Below are 27384 nucleotides of genomic sequence, written 5' to 3'. Positions count from 1 at the left end.
TGAGGCAGATAGTTACAAAGGAAATCTTTGTTCAGTCTTTAAAAAGTCCAGAATGTTCTCTAAATAAGGTGCACCCTATAATACTGTATATATATAAACCCAAAAACAAAAATGTAATTCCTTGCAGTTTATTAGTCCTTAGTTGTTGTGGCTGTTTGGGATGAGCAAACCAGGCAAAGTTCAGTTTAAAAGGGAGTTTCAGTGAACCCAGCTTGAAGTCTGCAAAACCCCACTAAGGTCTCTGTGAACTGAATCTTGTCACAAGAAAAAACGACTAGTACTTGGTACCACACCAAGGAAAAATACTACCTTTCATTTTTTATTGTACACAACATTAAAAAGATTACAATCAGACATATACAGTAGGTCCTGTTTGAAACAATTGCAGTTATGTGTCATGCCAGTAGTTGATAACTATATCCCAATGGGTCAGAGGCAATGTCTCATATAATTCCCGACACCTTTTGCACAACAAAGCACTCTTCCTCAGGTAAATCTGGCATATGTCTATAAAGTTACAAACAAAGCCACAATGAGCTTCAATACATACCGGATTAAATACATCATACAATCAGTACAGGACATATCTACACATATATATTACATGTAAATTGCTGTAAGGGCTCACATTACAATTAGCTTTTTCCCCAGAGTTAAAGATTGTATCCACCACACAATAAAGGGGCCCAACTGGTAAAGAGAATTGAGATTATGTGTAACCTATATATATTTTTTTCTTAGGTCATATATCTGCTCCTTTCCATATTGCATATATAATCCATATAATCTCCAATCTCTTGAACGGTTGGGCCCCTTTCTTGTGTGGCAGCTACGCTCCTTTAACTCTGGAAACAAGCTACATGTAATGTGAGCCCTTACAGCAGTTTACATTAATGTGTAGATATATACTTTACTGATTGCATGATGTATTTGATGCTGTATGTATTGATGCTCAGTGTGGCTTAGCTTTACAGATATATGCCAGATCTCCTTGAGGCAGCAGGCTTTTGTCCTGCGATTCCCTATGACCACCTTGGGATATGGCTACCAACTACTGGCATGACATGTAACTGCCATTGTTTCAAATAGTACCTATATATGTCTGGTTTTGGTATTTCAACCTTTTTAATGTAGTGTACAACAAAAATATAAGTTTTTATTATCCTTTGGTGTGGTACCTTTAAAGTCCTAGTCATTTTTTTGTGAGGGATTGTTTTGTTTTTCAGTGTCTTGTTATAGGGGACCATTGTTTAGTCTCCTACCCAGTTTTTCTAGTATACCGTACTGAATCTTGTCACTTTTTGGTGCTTTTTGAAGGCTAATTTGCATTCTATTGTTAAAAGCAGGCATGGGCAACTGGGCACTACCATAGGAAACATTTGATAATGCCAAAGCAAATGTTTTAAAATAGGATAGAGGGGAGAGGGTCTATTATTGTGGTTTGAAGGGCAACACTAAAAATATAGGCATCCTTTAAATAACATGCTTGAGGGATGCCTTAAAGCTGCACGTGAAATTATGGAGTCAACCCTTTCAAAATGATATTAGAAAACAAAAATGATACCAAATACCAAATTCCTGGCCAGCTGGTTACATAGTTAGTCAGGTTGAAAAAAGACACAAGTCCATCTAGTTCAACCCAAAAAAAAAATAATACAATCCCATATACACAATTCTTCACCCACAGTTGATCCAGAGGAATTATTCACCCACAGAAAAACCCCAGTAAAGCATGCCCCAATTTGCTACAGGAGGGGATAAAGTTCTTTCCTGATCCCATGAGAGGCAATCGGATTTTCCCTGGATCAACTTTACCTATAAATGTTAGCACCCAGTTATATTATGTACATTTAGGAAAGAATCCAGGCCTTTTTTAAAGCAATCTACTGAGCTTGCCAGAACCACCGCTGGAGGGATTCTATTCCAATTTTTCACAGCTCTTACTGTTAAGAAACCTTTCTGTATTTGGACATGAAATCTTTTTTCCTCTAGCAGTAAAGAGTGCACCCTTGTCCTCTGTGATGACCTCAAAGTGAATAACTCGACACCAAGTTCACTATATGGACCCCCTATGTATTTGTACATGTTGATCATATCCCTCCTTAATCTCCTCTTATCAAGAAAGAATAAATTCAGTTCCTCTAATCTTTCCTCATAGCTGAGGTCCTCCATGCCTCATATCAGTTTGGTTGCCCTTCTCTGCACTTTCTTCAGTTCCCCGATATCCTTTTTGAGAACTGGTGCCCAAAACTGAACAGCATATTCCAGATGAGGTTTTACTAATGATTTGTACATAATGATATCTCTCTCTCTGTAGTCCATACCTCTCTTAATACAAGAAAGAACTTTGCTTGCTTTGGAACCAACAGCTTGGCATTGCATGCTATTATTGAGCTTATGATCTACCAAAACCCCCAGATCCTTCTCCATTATGGATTCCCCCAGTTGTACTCCACTTTATATTTATGGACAATAAACCTAATTTCCCAATTAGACAGTGCATTGAGGTTGGCTTGTAAATTGGAGAAATTCTGTAAGGACGTTAATCCACTGCATAGCTTGGTGTCACCTGCAAAAAAAGAAATGGTACTTTTAATCCCAGACCCTATATCATTTATAAAGTTATAAAAAAAGTAAGGGTCCCAATACTGTACCTTGGGGTACACCACTCATAACTTTAGACCATTCAGAGTAAAATTAATTAACCACTACTCTTTGAATTTGTTTTTTAGCCAGTTTTCTCTACATTCACAAACTGATCTTTCCAAGCCTGTAGTCTTTACCTTACATATTAGCCATGTGTGGGGAACTGTGTCAAGCACTTTTGCAAAATTCAAGTATACCACGTCCACGGCCACCCCTCTGTCCAAGGTTATATTTACCTCCTTATAAAAATAAATCAGGTTTGTTTGACAACGTATGTCCTTCATGAATCCATGCTGTCTGTTGCTTAAAATATTTTTTCCAGCAAGAACTTTGCTATGTGGTCTTTTATTAAACTCTCCAGTATCTTCCCGACTATAGACGTTAAACTAATGGGTCTATAGTTACTTGGTAAAGACTTTTTAAATATGGGCACCACATTGGCCCTACGTCAATCCAGTGGTACCATTCTAGTCATTAATGAGTCCCTAAAAATTAGAAACAATGGCTTTGAAATGAAACAGCTCAATTCTTTCAGGATCCGTGGGTGGTTGCCATCTGATCCAGGTGCTTTATCCACCTTTATTCTGTCTAAATATTTCTGGACTATATCACTTTTGAGCCATTGTGGATCATTCGGGGCTGTGCCAATACCACCCCCATTATGGACATGAGCTCCCCCAGGCTCCTTTGTATATACAGAGCTGAAGAAAGTATTTAATGAATTGGCCTTCTCTTTGTCCCCAATCACCCAGTCTAGATTATTTTATAAAGAGCCTACATGCTCAGACCTGACCTTTTTACTATTAATATATTTGAAGTTTTTGTGGGGTTTGTCCTACTATCTTTTGCAATCTGTCGTTCGTTTTGAATTTTTGTGTCCTTGATTTCCTTTTTAAATATTCTGTTATATTCTTTGTAGCATTTAAACCATGATAGTGTTTCATTTTTATATTTTTTAAAAGTTATTTTCTTATTATTTATAGCCGTGAGCCACATAGGTCAACATCACCCAGTGACCACGCCCCCTAAAACGTCACAGTCCCAGCATGCCCAGGGACTGTGACATCAAAAGGGGGCGGGGTCTCCACCTATATAAGTCACAACGCAGCCCTCGGAGAGCAGTCCAGCAGGAGAGAGCGTCGTGTCAACATCTGGGGAAGAGAAGCCCAGAAGCCCAGAAGCCCAGAAGCCCAGAAGCCCGGACCTCTGCTGGCAAGAGAGCTACTTGAAGACAGCAGAGGAGCCGGCCGAAGAACAGGAACACCGGGAGAAGAGAGCGGAGAAGAACCAACCGGACGCCGGGAGAAGATGAAGCGGAGGGACCCCCGAAGCCGGAAGAAGACCCCCGAAGCCGGAGGAAGATCCCCCCCCGGAGCTGTTTAATAAAATATTTTAAAAACCTGTGTAGTGTGTTTTATTACTTACACTTTTTCCCTAGGTGAATGGGTAGGGGTACCATGTACCCCATACTCATTCACATAGGGTGGGGGGCCGGGATCTGGGGGCCCCCTTATTAAAGGGGGCTCCCAGATTCCGATAAGCCCCCGCCCGCAGACCCCGACAACCAACGGCCAGGGTTGTCGGGAAGAGGCCCTTGTCCTCATCAACATGGGGACAAGGTGCTTTGGGGGAGGGGGGGGCCCCGCAGGGCGCCCCCCCTCCCCCAAAGCACCCACCCCCCATGTTGAGGGCATGCGGCCTGGTACGGTTCAGGAGGGGGGGGCACTCGCTCGTCCCCACCCCCTTTCCTGACCGGCCAGGCTGCGTGCTCGGATCGGGGTCTGGTATGGATTTTAGGGGGGACCCCACGCCGTTTTTTCGGCGTAGGGGGTTCCCTTTATAATCCATACCAGACCTAAGGGCCTGGCATGCACCGCGCTCACCGCAATAGGAAAATTTGTTTTTCCTATTGCAGAGAGCGCGAGATGCAATACCCTGCCCTCGCGTCGTATCTGGTCCGTCGGACCAGCCTACACACGAGCGGGCTTTCCGTCGGACCAGCACACACACGAGCGGACTTTCCGCCCGAAACTGAGTCCTACGGAAAGATTTAAAACTTGTTTCAAATCTAGGTCCGGCGGGCTTTTGGGAAGAAGTCCGCCAGAAAAGTCCGCCGCCGCCCACACACGGGCGGATTGTCCGGCACACTCTGGTCCGCCGGACCAAGTATGCCGGAAAGTCCGACCGTGTGTACGCGGCATCAGCCCTTGCAGCCCTTTCCATCTGTGCAAGGAAATGAGTCTCCACCTCCTCATTAACACTGGCAGGTCTTTAACAATCTCAAATGATAACCTTTTTATTACCCACACACATGTACCATGTACATGTACCATCAACTAGGTCCTTTTTCACACTCATTTTGAAATCACTTCTCACATAGAGACAGACACCACCACCCCTCCATTTTACCCTGTCTTTCCGAAAGAGAGCATAGCCAGGAATATTAATAACCCAATCATGAGAAGAATAAAGCCAAGATTCAGCAATACTAATTAGATCATAGTTCTCTTCATACACCAGAGCTTCCAACTCACCTATTTTGCTTGGCGGACTTCTGGCATTGGTGAACAAACACTTTAATTCATTGTCACGTTTTGAAAATGTATGTTGCATATTTTTTTTATTTTAGTACAAATAGTACCATTTCCAATGGTTGTTTGTAACATAGGAACCTTCATCTGCCATAGATCTCCCCCCATCTTTCTCCATTCCACCCACCGATAGGGGCTGACCCCTGTATCACCTATCTGCCACATTATAATCTAATTCACCCTACCCCCTACAATCCTAGTTTAAATACTCCTCAAGCCTTCCCATAAACCTCTCCCCCAGTACAGTAGACCCCCTTCCATGTAGGTGCAACCATCTTTAGCATATAGGTTGCACCCCAATGAAAAGTCAGCCCAGTGCTCTAAAAACCCAAATCCCTCCTTCTTACACCAGGTCTTTAGCCATGCATTCGACTCTCTAATCTCCCCCTGTTTTTCCTGTGTTGTGCATGGCATAGGCAATATTTCAGAGAATATTTCAGAGAGTATCACCTTGCAGCCTAGTTCTTTAAATTGGTTCTTAACCACTTGCCTACAGGGCACTTACACTTCCTTCCTGCCCAGACCATTTTTCAGCTTTCAGTGCTGTCACACTATGAATGACAATTGCGGAGTCATGCTACACTGTACCCAAATGAAATTTTTTATCATTTTCTTCACACAAATAGAGCTCTCTTTTAGTGGTATTGAATCACTGCTGGGTTTTTTTATTTTTTTCCAAAAAAAAATAAAAAAAAGACCAAAAATTGTCAAAAAAATATTTTTTTACTTAGTTTCTGTCAATAAATTTTGTAAATAAGTATTTTTTCTCCTTCCTTGATGTGGCGGCACTGATGGGCACTGATAGGCTGAACTGGTGGGCATTGATCAGGTGGCACTTATGGGCACTGATGACGCTGGACTTATGGGCACTGATTAGGTGGCAGTGATGAGAAGGCACTAATATGCCGCACTTATGGGCACTGATAGGTGGCACTGATATATGGCACTGATGAGCACTGATAGGCGGCACTGATGTGCACTGTTAGGCAGTACTGATGGGCACTGATAGGTGGCACTGATGGGCACCGATAGGTGGCACTGGTGGGCACCGATAGGCAGCATGGATAGACGGCACTGATGGGCATTGATGGGTGGCACTGATGGGCGACACTGATGGGCATTGATGGACAGCAGTGATGGGCATTGATGGGCAGCACTGATAGGTGGCACTGATAGCCAGCACTGCCTGACATAACTAATGGGCACTGATTGGTGGCACTTGTGGGCACTGGTGCACACTGATTGCTGGCACTTGTGGGCAATGGTGAACATTGATTGGTGACTCTCTTGTCACTATAATATAACCAGGGCACGGATGATCAGTGCCCTGATTACATGTTTTGCATTTCCCCGGCAAGGAGATGCCGCTGATCGCCTCTCCTCTCAACACACTCTGTCAGTGTGAGGCGAAAAGCGACGAATTACCGTCATCTCCATGTCTACATGTGACCGGCTGTGATTGGCGAGAGCGGCCATTCTGGGATGCCATCAATTGATGGCATCCCAGAACGAAAGGCGCACCACACCACCGCCATTTGACGCAGGTGGGCAGCAAATGGTTAAGGAGCCTCCACCTTCCATATATTCTGTCATTGGTTCCAATGTGGACCAAGACAGCTGGGTCATGCCCAGCCCCTCCCAGTAAATTATCAACCCAGTCCACCACATGCCAATCCCTGGCACCAGGCAGACAGCCAACCATTTGGTTGAGGCGATCCTGGCGACAAATCATTCTATCAGTCCTTCTAAATATAGAATCCCCTATTACCAACTGTCTAGACCTACCTGCACTCCCTTCACCACCCCTACTAGATGGGCTGCTCTCCCAGCTATTAGGGGGAGCAGTGACATCTAGGGCTGTCATCTCTGAGCTTGATACCCCCACATCTTCACACATCTTGGCGAATCCATTAGGGTGCTCAAATCCAAGGCTGGCCTTCCTTTTCTGTGAGCCTCTAATGCTGCGTACACATGAATGGACTTTATGGCATACTTGGTCCGGCAGACTGGAGTCTGTTGGACACTTCAATCATTTGTGGGCTCCAGCAGACTTTTTTCCCCAAAAGTTTGACGGACCTAGAAATGAAACATGTTTCAAATCTTTCAGACGGACTTGAGTCCGGTCAAAAAGTCCTCTCGTCTGTATGCTAGTCTGATGGACAAAAACCGATGCTAGGGCAGCTATTGGCTACTGGCTATGAACTTCCTTGTTTTAGTCCGGTCTTATGTCATCACGTACGAATCCGTCAGACTTTGGTTGATCATTTGTAGGCAAGTCGTTCATTCGGAAAGTCCGTCAAAAAGTCCGCCGGACAAAGTCTGCCGTAAAGTCCGCTCATGTGTACATGGCATAACACTTCCTCTAACTACATTAACCCATCTTCCTACCCGATAATCCTGATTTACACCTCCACCCTCCCCATTAACCCTACTAGCCACCTGCTCAGACCCCCTTCAAGGTTGTCAGTTCTGCCCAGTGTTGCAATTTGCACCTCCAGATCTCTAATGCGAGCTTCCAGAAGGGCAACCTGCTCACATCTTTCGTAGCGGTATCAATCCTGGAGCTGTTGCTCCATTGTTGCATACATGCGGCACACTGTGCACTGCACAAAACCTTCAATCTTGCTAGCACATATTTTCCCAGTTACAAAAAGTAATATTACTAACAGGAAATTTCAGATGTTACTTACAGGTTTGATGACTCCTGTTATTATCTGATGTTTTCAACTGTGGTTTTTAACTCACTACTTAGTCCAGTTCCACTTGGTCTAAGTTCCAGCAAGCCAAAAGGTGGCAAGCTCAAGGATGAGCTAGCTCAGAAATGTTTTCTACAGAAAGTTATATAGGTACTGAAGCACCTGTACCAAATTAACCACTCCCCTAATTAGTAGTCTGAGGGAAGGAATGAAAAAAAGGCTGTATAAAAAGTGACAGAAAAGGTTTTTAAAAGCTGCAAGGAAAGATGCCAAAAATAACCTAAAAACGCAAACACAGCAATCACCAGCAGTCAAAAGCAAAACTGGTTTTCACTCTCCACTCACGTTTCCCACAGCTTGAGATTACAACCAGCAAATCTGGCTGGTGTTTGTAAACTTACTAGCTGGAGGCCCTAATCAATGACAGCACCCAGAATTCCTAGCAGGTCAAAATCAGTGGGCAGTGGGTTGTCATGTAAGTGGGACAACATTGTCGGGCAGCACATCATCATAGCACTACCAGCACAAAATGACATATGCCCATATGGTTTGTTTACAAACAGCAGCCAGCAAGGGACCTGTCATATTGAGGCAGTAGTGCTTCCTTTACTAAAGGACAGATACCCAGCTTGTTGATATTTGTAAACAAACAAACAAACCAGATATTCTGGATGACACCATTGATCAAATATGGCCATAACCATATTTGGTCAATGATATCATTCAGGATCCCCAACTGGTTTGCTCTCAAACAGCAGTCAGTTGGGGATCGTTCATTTTATGGTGATAGTTTGGTTGGTCAAGATCATCAGGGTAGCAGGTTCTCATGGTGGCAAATCATCATGATTGACACCAGATCTACAGTGTTGGATGACATGATTAATGCTGAATTCATAACGGAGTACATTGCATACCTTTTTTAATGGAATGTTTAATAAAATTATGTCAAGGACATCACCCAGGATCCCATGCTGCTTTGTTTACAAGCAGAAACCAGCTGAGAATCTGTAATTTTGTGGCAGTAGTGCACCACGGAAACATTGTCATGTGGCAGGGGACTGTAGAGGTGGGGCAACATCACAAGCAGTGGGTCATTGTGGTAGTGGGTCATGGTAAGCAACACTGTATTTAAATTTTTGGAGGACATAATTAATTATGGATTTGCCATCACTAAAAGACAGATCCCTGTTTGTTTACAAACAGCAGCTGGGGATTTGTGCTGATGATCTGACTAAATCCGGCCAGACTTAGGTAAAAGCGCATCCCTAGTGGAGCATTCATTTTCTTGTTTTCAAGCTTCTTTCTCTTTATTTTGACCTGGTAAAAACACTCCCTGTCCCTGGTTAGCTATGTTCACTAATTCACTGTATCTATTGGGGAAACTATGATTGTCACCCATGCTGAACATTAAAGATGTCTACTTTTGTTCTTTTCCATCATAAGGAGGGTGGTAACATTAGTAGTTTACAAAAAAAAAGATATTATTTTTGCTTCCTGTTCAGCTCACAGAAAGTGACAAAATCACTGCATTTCTTGCAAGATCAACTGGTATTTTCAGTGCTTGTTAAAAAACATTTTAGTTTAGGAAAACGAATACAGCTAATACATCTAAAGATTGATAAGCTGCAAATTATGAACATTTTGTTATTGAATTTAGAAAACGTTTAAATGTTTACTTATAGGTTTAAGATTTTATATAAATAACAAATAGTAAATTAAACATCAGTTTTAAAATTTGTATAATTAAATGTAATCCAAAACATGTATGGTTTCTTGCAGGTTAAGACAGTTGGTCAGACAGCATACAGGTAGAGCTGGGCATTTTAAACTGAGGGTAATGAATGCACCCTGTAATAATTATTAAATGACAAATAAAAAAATCAGTTTTGAAACTTGTAAACATTAAACAAATAATAAAACATGAAATATACTATTATCATTTCCCTTTAAGATAATGTGTTGAGTTATTGGAAGAATAACTAAAATCCAAATTTGAATAGGCTATGAATAGGATCTTCTCCTCCTTGTTACTGATAACATGGTATAATATACTTTGCCTCTATCAAACTTCTCCTTTCTGCCTGGACAGCTGAAAGATCTTTCCTGTCTATGAAAGTTTGATGGTTCCTTTATTCGTTCAGCAATCAGTTATCAGCATGTCTCAAAGACTATCCTCTTGACAACTGCTACTTTAAAACAGATTTTTTTCCTATATAATCAGCATAGACCACCAAGTTCTACTTTGTTTTGTAAATTTAATGAAAATCAACAACACAAATTCTTAATCCCTTACTTTTTTATCACTGAGTCCAGACACGGTATCCACGTACTCCTCCTGGATCATAAAAGCAGCAAGATTGGCAGTGTAGCTGGCCAGAAATATTACTGCGAAGAATGCCCAGATGAGAACCATGATTTTACTTGTGGTACCTTTTGGGTTTTCCACTGGCACAGAATTGTTAAAAACCAGAGCCCAGAGTAGCCAGATGGACTTGCCAATAGTGAACTTTGAACCTCCTGTATCTAAAAACACAAATAAATGAGTTTTAGTATTTTGCATTTTTTGTGTTTACAAGCTGTTTATTGGTAAAGCATACACATCCAATACATAGCATCATTACAAGGCGTATACAAAAGAGAAGAAGATTAATATGCATACGTAATCCATTAAAAAACAACCAAGAAGCCCAGTGTGAGCAGCAAAATTACCATATAATGCAAGGTTGTATCAAGAAGTCAGAAAAAGTATTGAACAACAGGTAGAAGAGCCAATACCACTCCACTCTAGCATACCATAATAGAAGGTATCTATACAAAGGCAAAAGCTGAAATCAGGATTTTAACATATGATGGTGGGTAGTACAAGCAACCAATTTAAGAGAAAACTATCTTGTAGAGTATAAGGGACCCTTCCATTAGCATAACAGCATCAATTCTATTTATTATCAAGGGGACAATGGATATTCACTGCAGGGCAATGGCCCATATTGTCGCTACACAAATGGTATGGATAAGTCTCTGATCCCTATGTGAAATCCCTGGGATAGAAGCACTAAGAAGTAACATCGGCATTGTTAGGCTAAGAAGATGGCCAGAAATTGCAGAAGTTATAGAAGAGATTTTACAGCAAACTAGTGATAATTTCTCACAATCCCAAAATGTATGTTTTAAAGATTCACTAAGTGAACATATATGAAAGCATAAGTCCAAGACTCCTGGGTAGATAATGTGAAGTTTAGAGGAGGTGTATTACCATTTGGTAGGTAACTTAAAGGCAGTCTCCCTGACCAAAAGTGATTTTGTACATTTGCGCAAAGTTTCCAACATAGTGTCCTAGCCTTCAGGAGAAAATTGGGTGGCACAATCAGTCTCCCACTTAGACATAAAAGCAAGGAAGTTGGGAAAGGAAGAAAGGATAGAGTTCTGAAATAAGCCCTTTTGAGAGCCACTGCAAAGCCTTTTAAAGTGTGTGATTGGTGAAGTTGTAAGAGTAGAAGATGTTATAGCTTTAAGCCGGGTACACAAATTTTTTTTTTTTTGCGTTTGGCTGAGAGCACTGATCTAGAGTCGGTCAAGTACTGGTTTTCCAGCATGCACGTACCATAGAAGCCGGCTGAACGAACCGACATACACATGGGCCGAATATCGGCATTTTTTTTTCACCAGCCGCTGTCTCACATTTGGCCCGTGTGTACCCAGCTTTAGTTATATATGCTTGTAACAATGTTAAAGAAGAATTCAAGTCAAGTAATAAAATTAAACCTGTATGCGACTGTATGTGAGTCACTTACCTGGCTGTGCTGTGTTGAAAATGTTTGTAAATCACAAGATTTACTAAAAAAAATTACAAATGATTTGGCAGGAAAACAGAAAATATATATATTTCAGCCCTGTATTGAGCTATTTCCTTGAGGTTTTGCTTTAAAACATGCTTTGATTATAGAAAATAAATAATTTATTTTTTGTGAAGCCAGTCCTTAAACTGATATTAAATCTTTATTTAAGCACTTTATGCAGTGGATTTAATCACTTATTGGGCATGTAGCTTCTTTATATTCTAACCCTTTCAGTGCCAAATTCATGCAGCATACAGACCTACAGAACCACTTCCAGCTGTCCAGTTCAGTATGCTGTATGGACATGGCATTCCTCCTCCTGCTATAAGCTTATGGTCACTTCTGTGTTGAACAAACCAATAGCTGTAATCGGCAGCTGACAAGCTGTTGATCTCAGGTATTTACGATAAATATGCCCCTTACCACTGCTGCTCTGCCCTGTGTCACCCCTGCTTCCTGATACTCTATATACAATCCCCACAGCACCACTGATTCTCCCCAAGTTCCAATACCTCGGCAGTACTGATCTCATGTGGCTCCCCTGCAGCTGCCGGCTTCTCTTCCTCCCTCCTCCTGATGGCTTCATGTGCTGCAGGGCAGCCACAAGTGGATTTATCTCAAATAGATGCCCCATATCACTGCTCTGACCCCCGTACTGCCCCACCCCTATGATCATTCTGCCCCCTCCCTGCAGGGATGTAGCCAGCATCCCCTCCTCCCCCCTCTCACTGGCTGTAGCCACTGCTGGGGCAGGAGATTGGTGTCAGAATGGAGAGCGTGGTGGGGGGGAGAGAAGGAGGGAGAGGCAGGTAAGCATGCCCTGTGTTCATTCATCACAGAAGCATAGTAAACTGTGTTATATGCATGGGTGCATGTCTCTGAACTCATACTGTCTGCATTCGGGGCTGTACACCCACACCCACACAGATATCAGATCGGGGGCAGCTGCTGTGTTGATGCAGCTGCTGCATCCCACTGACATCAATGCGACTGCCTGCACAGAGATGGATTGAACACCTGTGCATCTCCACATGGGTAAACCGGGACGAATGTACACTTTAGTACGTTCTATGTGAACGAGGCCTTATTAGGACTTTTGCAGAAAGTTATGTTAAGGTTATGAATGCTAATAATAATTTTAGTGTATTTTTAGTTAAAATAGGGATCTGATAAACATTTGTGCAACTTTTGCAGGGCCTTAAAAATAATTAGCACATTTTTTTCCTTAATATTTTATTGGTAAACAAAATAAGGTTTACATTGCAAGGTAATTGAGGCAATACAAAATAATTGACAGTAGTGGTATTCAAAACTAACAAGCAGTAATGGTTATAAAACATTTTTCAGCTTAGGTCGATATAGTAGACATTTATATAAAACATACAATATTGTTATGATTGGTCTGTTAAATAATTGTGTTTATCTCAGTACTATTAGTTCTGTCTGATACCAGAGTATGTTTGGGTGTGTTTCGTGGAAAGAACCGAAGACTTGCTATATCGAGAGGTAAAAGCTAACTTTGAGTAAATAATTCCATCTAAAATCTAAGCAGATAAAGTTGGTTGAATATCAGTGTTTAGAAAAATGGGAATCAAGGAAGGTGAGAGGGTAGAGTGGTGGCCGCAGTTGCTGCTACTGTCAGCCAGCGTCTCAACCCCCAACGGGAGGAAGAGGAGGGACTATTACGGTACTAAATATCAGTATACAATAATAGGTATGGAACAAAAAAAGTAATAAAAATTATTTATAAAAATTCACTTTTAATAGAAAAAATATTCATAAAATATGCAATTCCGCATATAATTGCGATTATAAACAACAACACTACATATAACCATAAAAGGGGGGATACCACATAGTCTGAGCCAGTGGATTCCGCACAATTTTAGATGGCAAGTGTCTGTGAAGCTTTAATTCTCAACCGGTTTCGCGGTCAGCACCGCTTCTTCAGGAGAACCATATCTACAATATGACATAAAGTAGCTTTAACATATACAAGTATATATATATGTATATACAGTTATTGCAGCAAAATTATTGACAAGATATCAGAACACTCCATACAAAAAAGGTAAAAATAAGGACAAGCTCACCCACTCAGAAGATTTCTGTGGGCATGCAGGACCCCATATAAATCCCCCCGCGGCGGGCACAGGGGATGACAGACAGCCTCTGATGGATAGATATTTGATTAACTACAACATCACCATACTGAGATATCAAAAGAATGTGTGCCATTGCCATGCAGTTAGGATAACCCAAGGTAGTGGTGTAGGAAGGAAAAAATATGTGGAGAACCCGTGGGGGAGTGACAGAACAGAGAAACAAGGGGGAGGGGAATAAAGGGTTGGGGAGGGGGGCCGGGATGGAAGGGGGATGTGGAAAAAGATGAGGACAAGGGGAAAGGAGGGGGAAGGGAAAAAAATGGGAGAAAAGAAGAGAAAAAGAAAAGGGGGGGGGAAGGGGGGAAGAAAGAGGAAGGAGAATACGGGAAAGGGTGAGCGGACAGAATATGGAATGAGGGAAGCAGGAGAGGGCTGAGGGAGGAGGGGGGACGGGGGAAGGATGGAAACCAGGGAGGGAGATTGGGGAACGTAGGGAAGGAAGCTGAAGGAAGGGGAATTGGCCTGTAGGGAAAGGGGAGGGAGGGAGGAGGGGAAGAACCAGGGAAGGAGGGGGGGGAGAAGGGGGGGGGGAGAAGGAAGGAGGGAGGGGGAGGAAGGGAGAGGGGGGAAGGGTGGGAGGGGAAAAGGGGGAGGGAGGGGGGACGAGGGATTGGAAAGGGGGGCTTGGTGGGGAGAGAGAAAGAGATAAGGGGGGGAAGAGAAGGGGAGGGGGGGGCCAAGGCTGAAAGGGAAGGGAAGGAGGAGACCCAAAAAGCCACCAACCATGCAGATACTAAGGTTGTAAAGATTATTAAACTTGAAAAGACTGCACACTGACAGTAGTAGGGCTGCAACTCACCAACTGAAAATTGGAGTACTGTGTGACGCATGAGCTGGAGTTGGATGTAGGAATTCACATTATAGAGATCGTGGGTCAACGGGATCATATGAAGCCGCGAGGGACATTGTAACTTCGAGCACCCCAGTAGCTAGGGCAATGGGTACGTCACAAAGTGGTCACTATGGCTAAGGGGAAGATTAACATATAGGGATTACTGAACACATTACAATAGGGGAAATTGTTTTACAAGGGTCAGTGGTGGAGCAGATAGATGCTGAAAGGATCAGTCTCATATTAAACAAAAATACTAAAATAGGGGAGCAGAGAGTCATAGGGGAAAGAGTGGTGAAATGAACTAAATAAGCGTAGTGGTACCCTCTCAAAGCTGGAAAGGCGCATCCATCAGATAATGTAGGATTACATAGTCATATATGTGGGAATAGGCTGAATGTCTGACACACTCTGAGCACACAAAGTAGTAGAGTGGGCGCCAGGCAGCGCCACAAATATACAGAGCAGAGGGACACAAAGTAACAAGCAGCAGGATAACACACAGGGGGAGGGAGGGAACTGACCTTGTGTGAAGTAATCCAGGACTTGGCTCAGCGTCAGGAGGCTATCAGGCTCACATAGCAGCCATTGCTGGCCGCTATAAGAGCTCCCCAACCCGGAAGTCAGGGCACGCCGACGTAGGCGGTCCCTGACGTCACCGGGTCTGTTTGCCTGCACTACGCAGGTGCACAGGAATGTGCTACTGCGCAAGCGCGCGCTCCTGTCAAAGGGAAGTGAGTTCCCAGACACAGAGACACAAGCAGCCTGAAGGCTGCCAGGGCAAACATGTGTCCGCCGCGGGGAGGAGAACCAGGACCTGACAAGCGCCAACAAATCCTGATTGGAAAGGGAGAGATTGTCCTTTTACAGCAAATTTTGAACAGTACATAATAACAACCAATTAACACAAAACCAAAATATATAATTGCAGTGCATAATGAGTAATTACACATGTCACTAAGGACAAATCTTTGTCCCAACAACATCAAGGGTAGTCACAGGCAGATAAACATGTTACATGTTAGAGCACCCTAAAGTAAAGTTAGTAACAGCACCATGGGGAAGGGGGCAAGGAGGGAAAGAAGGGGGGAAGAAAAAAAGGGGGGGGATGGGGAGAGGGGAGGAAGGGGGGAGGGGAATACAGATAGGGAAGGGGGATGGTGGGAGGGAGGAAAGGAGGGGAGAAGAAGGGAGGGGAGGGGGAACCACAAGGGGACAGAAAAGGAGGGAGAGAGCAAGGGAAAAGGGGAAGGAAACGAGGGAAAGAAAACCCCAAAACCTCACAGAAATGCCTTGTATGATACTGACTCATTGAGGCCAGGGGGGATAGTGGCGTTGAGTCGCTCGATCCAGAGGGATTCCCTTTGCAGTATCGAGCGATCCCAATCGCCACCCCTAGGGTTGGGTTGAACTACCTCCAGCACCAGAAACTTGACGACCGAGTTGTCAAATCTGTGGTGCAGGCCAATGTGTCGGCCAATGGTGGTTAGTTTCCTGTTTTCCGAATCATACAGATGGTCACCGATTCTTTGTCTGAATTCCCGGATCGTTTTGCCTACATAAAATGCTTTACATATGCAATTCATTAGGTAAATCACCCCTTTTGTGCCGCAATTGGCAAAGGTACGTGGGACCAGGGTCTCCCCATTGGGTAGAGCAAAGTATCTACCTTCGTGGACCCAGGGGCACCAGGGACAATCCCCGCATTTAAATGTGCCGTTGGGTCCAGTCCTAGGCGGTTTGATAGGAGTGTAGTGACTAGAAGTCAATTGATCCCGTAACGACCGGGCCCTACGAAAGACAACTTCTGGGGTGGATCGAATATATTTGGCCAGCGTATGGTGCTCAGCCAAAAGATGCCAGTTTTTGGTTAAGATATTGCAAAGTAAGCTATGATGTGCTGAGTAGGTCGTGATGAATCTCACAGTATCCTTTAAAGGAGAAGATTCCCCATGTTTAAAGAGTAGGGAAGTCCGAGAACGTGACATGGCCTTATTGTATGCTTTACGTAGATTTGTGGGGGAATAACCACGCCGTATTAGGCATTCACGTAATGCCTTGGCCTGGAGTTTAAAGTCGCTATCTCGTGTGCAATTTCTACGTAAACGCAGATACTGAGCATATGGTATGCTCCGCACCAAAGAGCTCGGGTGCGTGCTAGTAGCAAACAGAAGAGTGTTGCCAGCAGTTGGCTTTCTGTAGAGGTCGGTACCCAACGTTCCATTGGGTATTGTTAAGAAACAAATCAAATTTGGGAAATTTGCTGAGGGCCTGGCCTACCGATGGCCCGGCAGGAGCCAGGGTAGACGAGGCCCTCCTCGGACTAATAATAACAGAAATTTCACTACGGACATCGAATCAGATTCTTCTCTCTCTTCTACCTTGTCTTCTTTAAGCATTATGCAACCGAGTGCTTCATCTGCACTTAATTCTTCACGCAAGAGACTTCGTTTTGGAGGTAACACTCCACCAACGAACTCCAAAAAAGATAAGAAAGGCCCGAAAGGCCCTAGATCTACACGTGCACCCCCAACACAAACCCCACATGACACCAACGCCCCCTTAGAAGGGGCAGTTGGTCACTCTACATTACATGGCACGATTCCCAAAATCTTAAACTCAGCTTTAATGACAAATAAATATACTAAAATTAATGAGGATGCTATTTTTTTAAATCTGAAGAAGCAACAGAGCAATCTAGATGCTTACGTCCTGAAACCCTCACTACCCCAACAGAATCCCCCCCCTCACGTCACACCAACCTCAATGTCATAAACCTCACCCCGTATACACTCAATAACGAGGAAATCTCGTTATTGCAATTAGGACTCGGTTTTTGCCCTCTTGATGCGCTTAAGGTTACTGAGACAATTAAGGACTTGTACTTGTTTGCACGCAACTTAACTTTCAGATATATCTATGCTAAGGATCGTGTTAACCTCGGCCTGGAGCGTGAGCTCGCGGAGCGGACTAAAGGCTTCTCTATGGAGGAGTTTAGGGCACTCCGTGACCTCATGCTCTTGTTCGATGAGGGTGACACCAGGTACCCTGTGCTGTCGCAAGACCATGGACCACCTGGTGATATCCCCTTACTGGAGCCTTTGACGGGCACGTTCCACGCTGCCCCTCCCTTACCTGATACTTCTTGCCCAATCGTTGCTCCCAAACAAACAGCACTGCCCAAGTCTTTCCGACTACGATCACGTAGGTTTCCTGACCTGAATACCTGCCCGGAGATATGGGCCTTTCTCCGAGCAACTATCAGTGATCTCAAAAAACAAAAATGGCCTGATTTCCCTAACTGATAATGCCAGTAAATTTGTTGACGCATTTTTTGATGCCTCATGTCCGCAGCCTTCCGTCTTATATTAGAGACACCACGGATCTATTGCAACACCTTGAGGGAATCCAGATCCCTCCGGATGCCCTGCTCGTGGCTGTTGATATTGAGGCTTTGTACTCTAGTATCCCCCACGAGCAGGGCGTACGGACGGCTGGTTCCTTTTTGTTCGAACAGGACACAACCACATGGCCCCTAAATCACTTTGTACTTGCATTGTTGCATTTCATACTAACGAAAAATTATTTTACATTTAATAACCAATTGTTTTTGCAAATACAGGGAGTTGCAATGGGGATGTCGTGTACCCCAGCATATGCAAATTTATATCTAGGCGGCTGGGAGAGGCACATTCATGCTCTTGACAAATATTCAGAATTCCTAAACGATATCCTTTATGGTATCGTTTCATTGATGACCTACTACTGGTGTGGACGGGTCCCAGGGATAAATTATTACAATTCCTCTGTGAACTAGACATTATTGATTTCAATTTAAAATTTACTTTTAAGATCGATGCAGAGCAGATCTCCTTTTTAGATTTGAAAATTATTAAACAACCGGATGGAACGTTGGGTACCGACCTCTACAGAAAGCCAACTGCTGGCAACACTCTTCTGTTTGCTACTAGCGCGCACCCGAGCTCTTTGGTGCGGAGCATACCATATGCTCAGTACCTACGTTTACGTAGAAATTGCACACGAGATAGCGACTTTAAACTCCAGGCCAAGGCATTACATGAACGCCTAATACTGCGTGGTTATTCCCCCACAAATCTATGTAAAGCATACAATAAGGCCATGTCACGCTCTCGGACTTCCCTACTCTTTAAACGTGGGGAATCTTCTCCTTTAAAGGATACTGTGAGATTCATCATGACCTACTCAGCACATCATAGCTTACTTCGCAATATCTTAACCAAAAACTGGCATCTTTTGGCTGAGCACCATACGCTGGCCAAATATATTCGATCCACCCCGGAAGTTGTCTTTCGTAGGGCCCGGTCGTTACGGGATCAATTGACTTCTAGTCACTACACTCCTATCAAACCGCCTAGGACTGGACCCAACGGCACATTTAAATGCGGGGATTGTCCCCGGTACCCCTGGGTCCACGAAGGTAGATACTTTGCTCTACCCAATGGGGAGACCCTGGTCCCACGTACCTTTGCCAATTGCGGCACAAAAGGGGTGATTTACCTAATGAATTGCATATGTAAAGCATTTTATGTAGGCAAAACGATCCGGGAATTCAGACAAAGAATCGGTGACCATCTGTATGATTCGGAAAACGGGAAACTAACCACCATTGGCCGACACATTGGCCTGCACCACAGATTTGACAACTCGGTCGTCAAGTTTCTGGTGCTGGAGGTAGTTCAACCCAACCCTAGGGGTGGCGATTGGGATCGCTCGATACTGCAAAGGGAATCCCTCTGGATCGAGCGACTCAACGCCACTACCCCCCCTGGCCTCAATGAGTCAGTATCATACAAGGCATTTCTGTGAGGTTTTGGGGTTTTCTTTCCCTCGTTTCCTTCCCCTTTTCCCTTGCTCTCTCCCTCCTTTTCTGTTCCCTTGTGGTTCCCCCTCCCCTCCCTTCTTCTCCCCTCCTTTCCTCCATCCCCCTTCCCTATCTGTATTCCCCTCCCCCCTTCCTCCCCTCTCCTCATCCCCCCCTTTTTTTCTTCCCCCCTTCTTTCCCTCCTTGCCCCCTTCCCCATGGTGCTGTTACTAACTTTACTTTAGGATGCTCTAAAACATAACATGTTTATCTGCCTGTGACTACCCTTGATGTTGTTGGGACAAAGATTTGTCCTTAGTGACATGTGTAATTACTCATTATGCACTGCAATTATATATTTTGGTTTTGTGTTAATTGGTTGTTATTATGTACTGTTCAAAATTTGCTGTAAAAGGACAATCCCTCCCTTTCCAATCAGAATTTGTTGGTGCTTGTCAGGTCCTGGTTCTCCTCCCCGCGGCGGACACATGTTTGCCCTGGCAGCCTTCAGGCTGCTTGTTTCTCTGTGTCTGGGAACTCACTTCCCTTTGACAGGAGCGCGCGCTTGCGCAGTAGCACATTCCTGTGCACCTGCGCAGTGCGGGCAAACAGACCCGGTGACGTCAGGGACCGCCTACGTCGGCGTGCCCTGACTTCCGGGTTGGGGAGCTCTTATAGCGGCCAGCAATGGCTGCTATGTGAGCCTGATAGCCTCCTGACGCTGAGCCAAGTCCTGGATTACTTCACACAAGGTCAGTTCCCTCCCTCCCCCTGTCTGTTATCCTGCTGCTTGTTACTTTGTGTCCCTCTGCTCTGTATATTTGTGGCGCTGCCTGGCGCCCACTCTACTACTTTGTGTGTTCAGAGTGTGTCAGACATTCAGCCTATTCCCACATATATGGCTATGTAATCCTACATTATCTGATGGATGCGCCTTTCCAGCTTTGAGAGGGTACCACTACGCTTATTTAGTTCATTTCACCACTCTTTCCCCTATGACTCTCTGCTCCCCATTTTAGTATTTTTGTTTAATATGAGACTGATCCTTTCAGCATCTATCTGCTCCACCACTGACCCTTGTAAAACAATTTCCCCTATTGTAATGTGTTTAGTAATCCCTATATGCTAATCTTCCCCTTAGCCATAGTGACCACTTTGTGACGTACCCATTGCCCTAGCTACTGGGGTGCTCGAAGTTACAATGTCCCTCATGGCTTCATATGATCCCGTTGACCCACGGTCTCTATAATGTGAATTCCTACATCCAACTCCAGCTCATGCGTCACACAGTACTCCAATTTTCAGTTGGTGAGTTGCAGCCCTACTACTGCCAGTGTGCAGTCTTTTCAAGTTTAATAATCTTTACAACCTTAGTATCTGCATGGTTGGTGGCTTTTTGGGTCTCCTCCTTCCCTTCCCTTTCAGCCTTGGTTCCCCCCCTCCCCTTCTCTTCCCCCCTTATCTCTTTCTCTCTCCCCACCAAGCCCCCCTTTCCAATCCCTCGTCCCCCCTCCCTCCCCCTTTTTCCCTCCCACCCTTCCCCCCTCTCCCTTCCTCCCCCTCCCTCCTTCCTTCTTCCCCTCCCCCCCCTCCCTCCTTCCCTGGTTCTTCCCCTCCTCTCTCCCTCCCGATTCCCTACAGGCCAATTCCCCTTCCTTCAGCTTCCTTCCCTACGTTCCCCAATCTCCCTCCCTGGTTTCCATCCTTCCCCCGTCCCCCCTCCTCCCTCAGCCCTCTCCTGCTTCCCTCATTCCATAGTCTGTCCGCTCACCCTTTCCCGTATTCTCCTTCCTCTTTCTCCCCCCCCCCCTCTTTCCTTCCCCTCTTTCCTTTTTCTCTTCTTTTCTCCCATTTTTTTCCCTTCCCCTTCCTTTCCCCTTGTCCTCCTCTTTTTCCACATCCCCCTTCCATCCCGGCCCCCCTCCCCAACCCTTTATTCCCCTCCCCCTTATTTCTCTGTTCTGTCACTCCCCCACGGGTTCTCCACATATTTTTTCCTTCCTACACCACTACCTTGGGTTATCCTAATTGCATGGCAATGGCACACATTCTTTTGATATCTCAGTATGGTGATGTTTACAATCAGTTAATCAAATATCTATCCATCAGAGGCTGTCTGTCATCCCCTGTGCCCGCCGCGGGGGGATTTATATGGGGTCCTGCATGCCCACAGAAATCTCCTGAGTGGGTGAGCTTGTCCTTATTTTTACCTTTTTTCTATGGAGTGTTCTGATATCTTGTCAATAATTTTGCTGTAATAACTGTATATACATATATATATACTTGTATATGTTAAAGCTACTTTATGTCATATTGTAGATATGGTTCTCCTGAAGAAGCGGTGCTGACCGCGAAACCGGTCGAGAATTAAAGCTTCACATACACTTGCCATCTAAAATTGTGCGGAATCCACTGGCTCAGACTATGTGGTATCCCCCCTTTTATGGTTATATGTAGTGTTGTTGTTTATAATCGCAATTATATGCGGAACTGCATATTTTATGAATATTTTTCTATTAAAAGTGAATTTTTATAAATAATTTTATAACTTTTTTTGTTCCATACCTATTATTGTATACTGATATTTAGTACCGTAATAGTCCCTCCTCCTCCTCCCGTTGGGGGTTGAGACGCTGGCTGACAGTAGCAGCAACTGCGGCCACCGCTCTACCCTCTCACCTTCCTTGATTATGATATTTTGGGATGAGTTATGGTAATATAGGCCTTTCAACCTTTTAGAAAAATGGGATTCTGCCAGATGGGGAAACTGGCTTATGGTGTAAACCCAAGTAGATAGGAGAAGAAAGACAAAGAGGAGGGTGGGGAGGAGAGAAGAGAAGAAAGAGAAAGCAAGGGAGGAGGGAGGGGGGGTGGGTGGGATTTAGGATACCTCCCAGTCTCCGCCACCATATCCGAAGAATTGGCGTAATGTGGGTAAGGACACCTGGTTGGTAGATATTTGGGTTTATATGTAGATAAAGTGACAAGGGACCTCCCTCAATCTTCCCTTGTTTAGGTGAGGGAGTCCAGTAGTCACATGTTTTGATGAGGTTAGCTTATGTATGTATTAGAAAAGGTATTAAGAGATGTCAACGTCCTGGGGTGTGTGGTTCGTATGAGTTTGGCTGGTCAATCATTTGTACTGATCTGTGGTACGAAAGTGGGTCCAACAGGCCCATGTGTATGAAAATATGGTTAGGCAATATTTGGCTATGGAGATTAGTTCCTCCATTTCCACAATTTTTTCTACTCATTTGAGCCATTCAGGGATAGTAGGAACATGGGTTGTTCCCCAATGAAGAGGGATACACAATTTGGCTGCATTTAATAGGGGTGGTATTAGTGTTTTGCGGTATTGGTGTGTCGGTATGTCCGAGTGGTGAAACGAAGCCGAAACCCATAAAAGAAGCGCTGGCCCGCGCTTCTTCCAAGATGGCGGCGAAGGCCCGAGCCCTGGCTGATCAAGCAGTGTCCTCTCCTGCACGCTCAGAAGTGCTGGAGAGTGAAGACGAGATGGACACTCAATCTAATCCAGGCGGCTCCCCCTCCCTACCACAAGCAGGTATGTCGCAGACTGCCTTCATAAGGCTGATGGAAACTATGCTCCATAAAGCACTGAAAACAACTTCAGACCAGATCACAAACAATTTGATACGAGAGATCCGTGAAATAGGCCAACGCACAGCAGACCTTGAGACCAGAGTTGACGATATGGAACTCACATTGCAGGAACAGGCCCATGAGCAAATTGCCCTCCTTGAGGAGAACGCTATGCTGTTATCACGTCTGGAAGACGCTGAAAATCGTTCTCGCAGGTCCAATTTGCGCCTCAGGGGTATACCAGAGGTGATTGATGACTTACAATCATTTACCACAGTTTTATTTCAAGAACTAGCACCCTCCATACCCATCGAACGCCTCGAGTTCGACAGAATTCACAGGGCGCTAACCCGCCGTCAAGCAGACGGGCCACCGCGAGATATTATAGTTAAATTACACTTTTTCCGCACGAAGGAACAACTACTAACAGCAGCACAGAATAAGAACTCCCTTCAGTTCCAGAATCACGACTTCCAACTGTTCACGGACTTAGCACCCCTTACCATCGCTAAACGGCGTGCTATGAAGCCGCAGCTGCAGATACTACAACAGCACCAACTCAAGTACACATGGAGATTCCCATTTGCCTTGCAATTTTCCTACCAAGGACAACAACATACCTGCACCACCCCTGAGTCGCTGCAACGCTTGCTAGAATCTCTGCACCTGTCGCCCCAGACGCGTCAATCTGAAACATCTCTGCCTCGTACACCAGCCAGATCTACTTCCCAGCCATACAACACGACCCCGAAGAGGAGTAATCCCGATCCACAGTCTATCCGGAAAGGAACCCCAGCACAATCACCTGGAAACTATTATCCCAGCCCGAAATCTCAAGCCCTCCGCTGAAAGCCTGACAGATATATTTTTTTTCTCCCCCTTGTTTTTTCTTCTTCCCTTGTCTCTTCCAGCGTACAGTTCCTCGGTTGCATCTTTCATGACTGTCTCCGCGTAGAATGCTTCAGCGACCGGGAGCTGCTGGACGACATCGGTTGGTTTAAGAACTAATACAGCACCCTACAAGCCTTCTCTGCAGGGCTCCTAGGCTTTCTACGGCCTACTCAGGTTCAGCTATTTCACCTTTTTAAATGGTTTTCCTTATCTTTTTTTATTTTCTTTTTATGTTGAGCTGAATTGTTTAACCTTACAACCTAACCTTGTTTAAACTACATTTCTACCTGCTTGCATATTGTATACACATACTGTATTACAGCTTGTACGATTAAACTGGTCTGCACAAAGTATGCCAGCTTAATCCCAGTATCCCGCCTTTCCCGCTCCAATACCATTACAATATAGCAATCATAGTCCCACAAGACTTTATTCTGAATGCAATTCATGTTAGATTTAAAAACTAGATTATGTTTTCTCTCCCTTTTCCCTTACCTCCCTCCCCTCCCTCCATTCCCATCTTCCCCCCCTAGGCCTTTCCCTCACCCCCGTCTTACTCCCCTTCTCTCTCCCCCCCCCACCCCCTCCCCTGATATCCATTAAACTTCACCTGGTTGTATAATCTTGTCTTTTGGGAATGGTACAAGGAGAGCAAAAGTGTATACACCTTTTATTTACCTATAACCAATATTCTCCTCCTTAAGTTTTTTACTCATGTTCTGTGTTGGGTTAGTGCCCTAATATAAGTTGCAACATTGAAGGTTTTGACTTTAAACTGTTTTAAATATTCCCGACTGCGGCGGGGAGCAGTCAATGCGCTCCCTCTCTATGGTGCACCCCCTCTCTGATTGGTCTACTGATCGCAGAGCTGGCGCACTTACTGGTCGGGCGTCACTGACCTATTGCCTCCCTAGTAGGAGGCGACCTCGGTGGCGTGCCCTACACCCTATGCCCTTCCTTCCTTCTCCCCTTCTCTCTTTTCTCTCAAAGCTTTTCCTTCCACTTTTTCCTTCTTCCTTTGTCGGTCGGCTCGCATGGGCTCTGTATCCCTGGCTAATAATTCTCCACATACCCAACCATGGCACCACTTAATGTACTTACCCTAAATGTTAAAGGGCTTAACTCTCCACATAAGCGGGTCAAAGCCTTTCAAACATTTGCATCCCTAAAAGCCAACATAGTGTCTCTTCAGGAAGCTCACTTTTCAAAGCGCCACACTCCCAGCTTTTTCAGTTCTAAATATCCGCAAGTCTTCACCGCCTCAGCAGACACAAAACACCAAGGGGTCCTGCTAGCCATTCATCACACCACGCCATTCACCCCCTTAACTGAAATAAAAGACCCGGAGGGCCGTTATTTGCTTCTTGTGGGGCTGTTACAGGATGTTACAATGACCTTTGTTTCTTATTACGCCCCTAATTCAAACCCAAACCCCTTCTTCTCACATTTACTACAGATAGTGAAAACCCACTGTAAAGGAACTCTGTTTCTGTGTGGTGACTATAACTCTGTTCTACAACCACATACAGATAAATCCCCCTATGCCCCTGAGCATCACACCCCCTCTATTCAATTCCGTAAACAAATACTTAAGGCCTCTCTTTTGGATACGTGGAGAGAATCCAACCCCACTAAGAAAAATTTTACGTTTTATTCACACCCCCATAAATATTTCTCTAGAATTGACCACATTTTTATCTCTATAGCATCCGCCCCGCTTCTCCTCCATTCACATATCCATCCAATCACATGGACAGACCATTGTGCTGTTATCTCCACAGTCTCTTCTCTAATACCACAGGCTACTCACAGGTGGTGGTCCATGAATGATTCTCTCCTAACTAACCAATCATACTGCTTAGATATTCAGATAGCCCTCAAAGACTACCTAACTCATAATACCACTCCCGACATCTCCCCTATACTACTCTGGGAAGCTCATAAGCCAGTCATACGAGGCACATGCATTTCAGTTGCGTCACATCTTAATAGAGATAAAACCCTCTGATTACACCAACTTGAATCAGAATATCATAATCACTTCCTACAATTCCAAACTAACCCAATTGAAGCTCATAAAATAACTTTAGAAAAGACTAAACTTGAACTAGACCTACTCTTGGCTGAAGCGGCTGATAAGACAATCCGCAGGTCTAGTCACACGATCTACACCAAAGCAAACAAACCAGACCTACGCCTTCGCCGACCAGACCGTGTTCGTGTCCCTATCAGACTTAGACTGTCTAAGGATAATGTAACTAGCAATCCGGTTAAAATTCTCTCTGAATTTCGTAAACAATTAGCAAACTTGTACGAGCCTAAATCAGCGTTTTCGCACAATCAGGCGGAAAAGCTTTTTAATAATCTTCCTATTCCTACATTATCTAATGATAGTCGTGAACTGATGGAGAGCACGATCACTACGGAGGAAGTCTTATCAGGCATCAAGTCACTCAAACCCCATAAACGCCCAGGCCCGGATGGCCTCCCGAGCCTTTATTATAAACAATTTGCAACTGAACTAGCCCCCCTTCTTACCAACTCCTTTAACGCTATACTTAAACAGCACTCCTTCGGTAGAGACACATTGACGGCACTTATATCGATGATCCCGATACCAAACACGGACACCACCTCATGGTCTAACTACAGACCAATCTCACTCTTAAATGTTGACATCAAGATCCTAGCCAAAATTCTAACCCTACGCCTCAATCCCATAATAGGGGGATTGATTCATAAAGACCAAGTAGGTTTTATACCTAAAAGGCAGGCGAGTGATAATATTCGCCGTGTAATTCTCCTCCAACACTTAGCCCGCTCCCGTAAAATTCCAATGCATCTTCTCTCTTTAGATATCCGGAAAGCCTTCAACACTGTCTCTTGGCCCTACTTATTTTATATTCTCCAATGCTGGGGCTTCGGCCCACACTTTCTGGGGTGGGTCAACGCACTGTATAATCACCCACAAGCATACGTGCATTACTCAGGCTTTCGTTCAGACCCTTTTCCCATTCTACGAGGAACTAGGCAGGGTTCCCCTTTATCCCCCATATTGTTTGCACTCGCGATTGAACCTTTAGCTGCCCTGATAAGGAGTAATCCTGATATCCGAGGCTTGGAGATTGCTTCTACCTCGCATAAGATATGTCTCTTTGCTGACGATGCTCTCATGTTCATCACATCTCCCCATACTACCATTCCGATCCTACTGCACACCCTAGATAGATTTGCTATAGTTTCAGGGCTTGAAATCAACCAAGCTAAATCGAGGGCTCTCAATG

General features: G+C 44.5%; 1 protein-coding gene across 2 annotated transcripts in view; it reads right to left on the bottom strand.

The window, feature by feature from the left end:
- GRIN2D (glutamate ionotropic receptor NMDA type subunit 2D) overlaps nt 1–27384 on the bottom strand; it is a 1662686-nt gene that overhangs the window by 215553 nt on the left and 1419749 nt on the right. For both annotated transcript variants that reach the window (XM_073602755.1, XM_073602756.1), the window contains exon 11: nt 10227–10456. In XM_073602755.1, coding sequence (XP_073458856.1) covers nt 10227–10456 — 230 coding nt within the window. The remainder of the gene's footprint in view (nt 1–10226; nt 10457–27384) is intronic.

The sequence above is a fragment of the Aquarana catesbeiana genome, linkage group LG10 (genome assembly GCF_042186555.1).
Source record: "Aquarana catesbeiana isolate 2022-GZ linkage group LG10, ASM4218655v1, whole genome shotgun sequence".
Classification (NCBI taxonomy): Eukaryota; Metazoa; Chordata; class Amphibia; order Anura; family Ranidae; genus Aquarana; species Aquarana catesbeiana.
The sequence above is the reverse complement of the archived record's forward strand: the minus strand, read 5'-3'. Positions and strand labels throughout refer to the sequence as shown.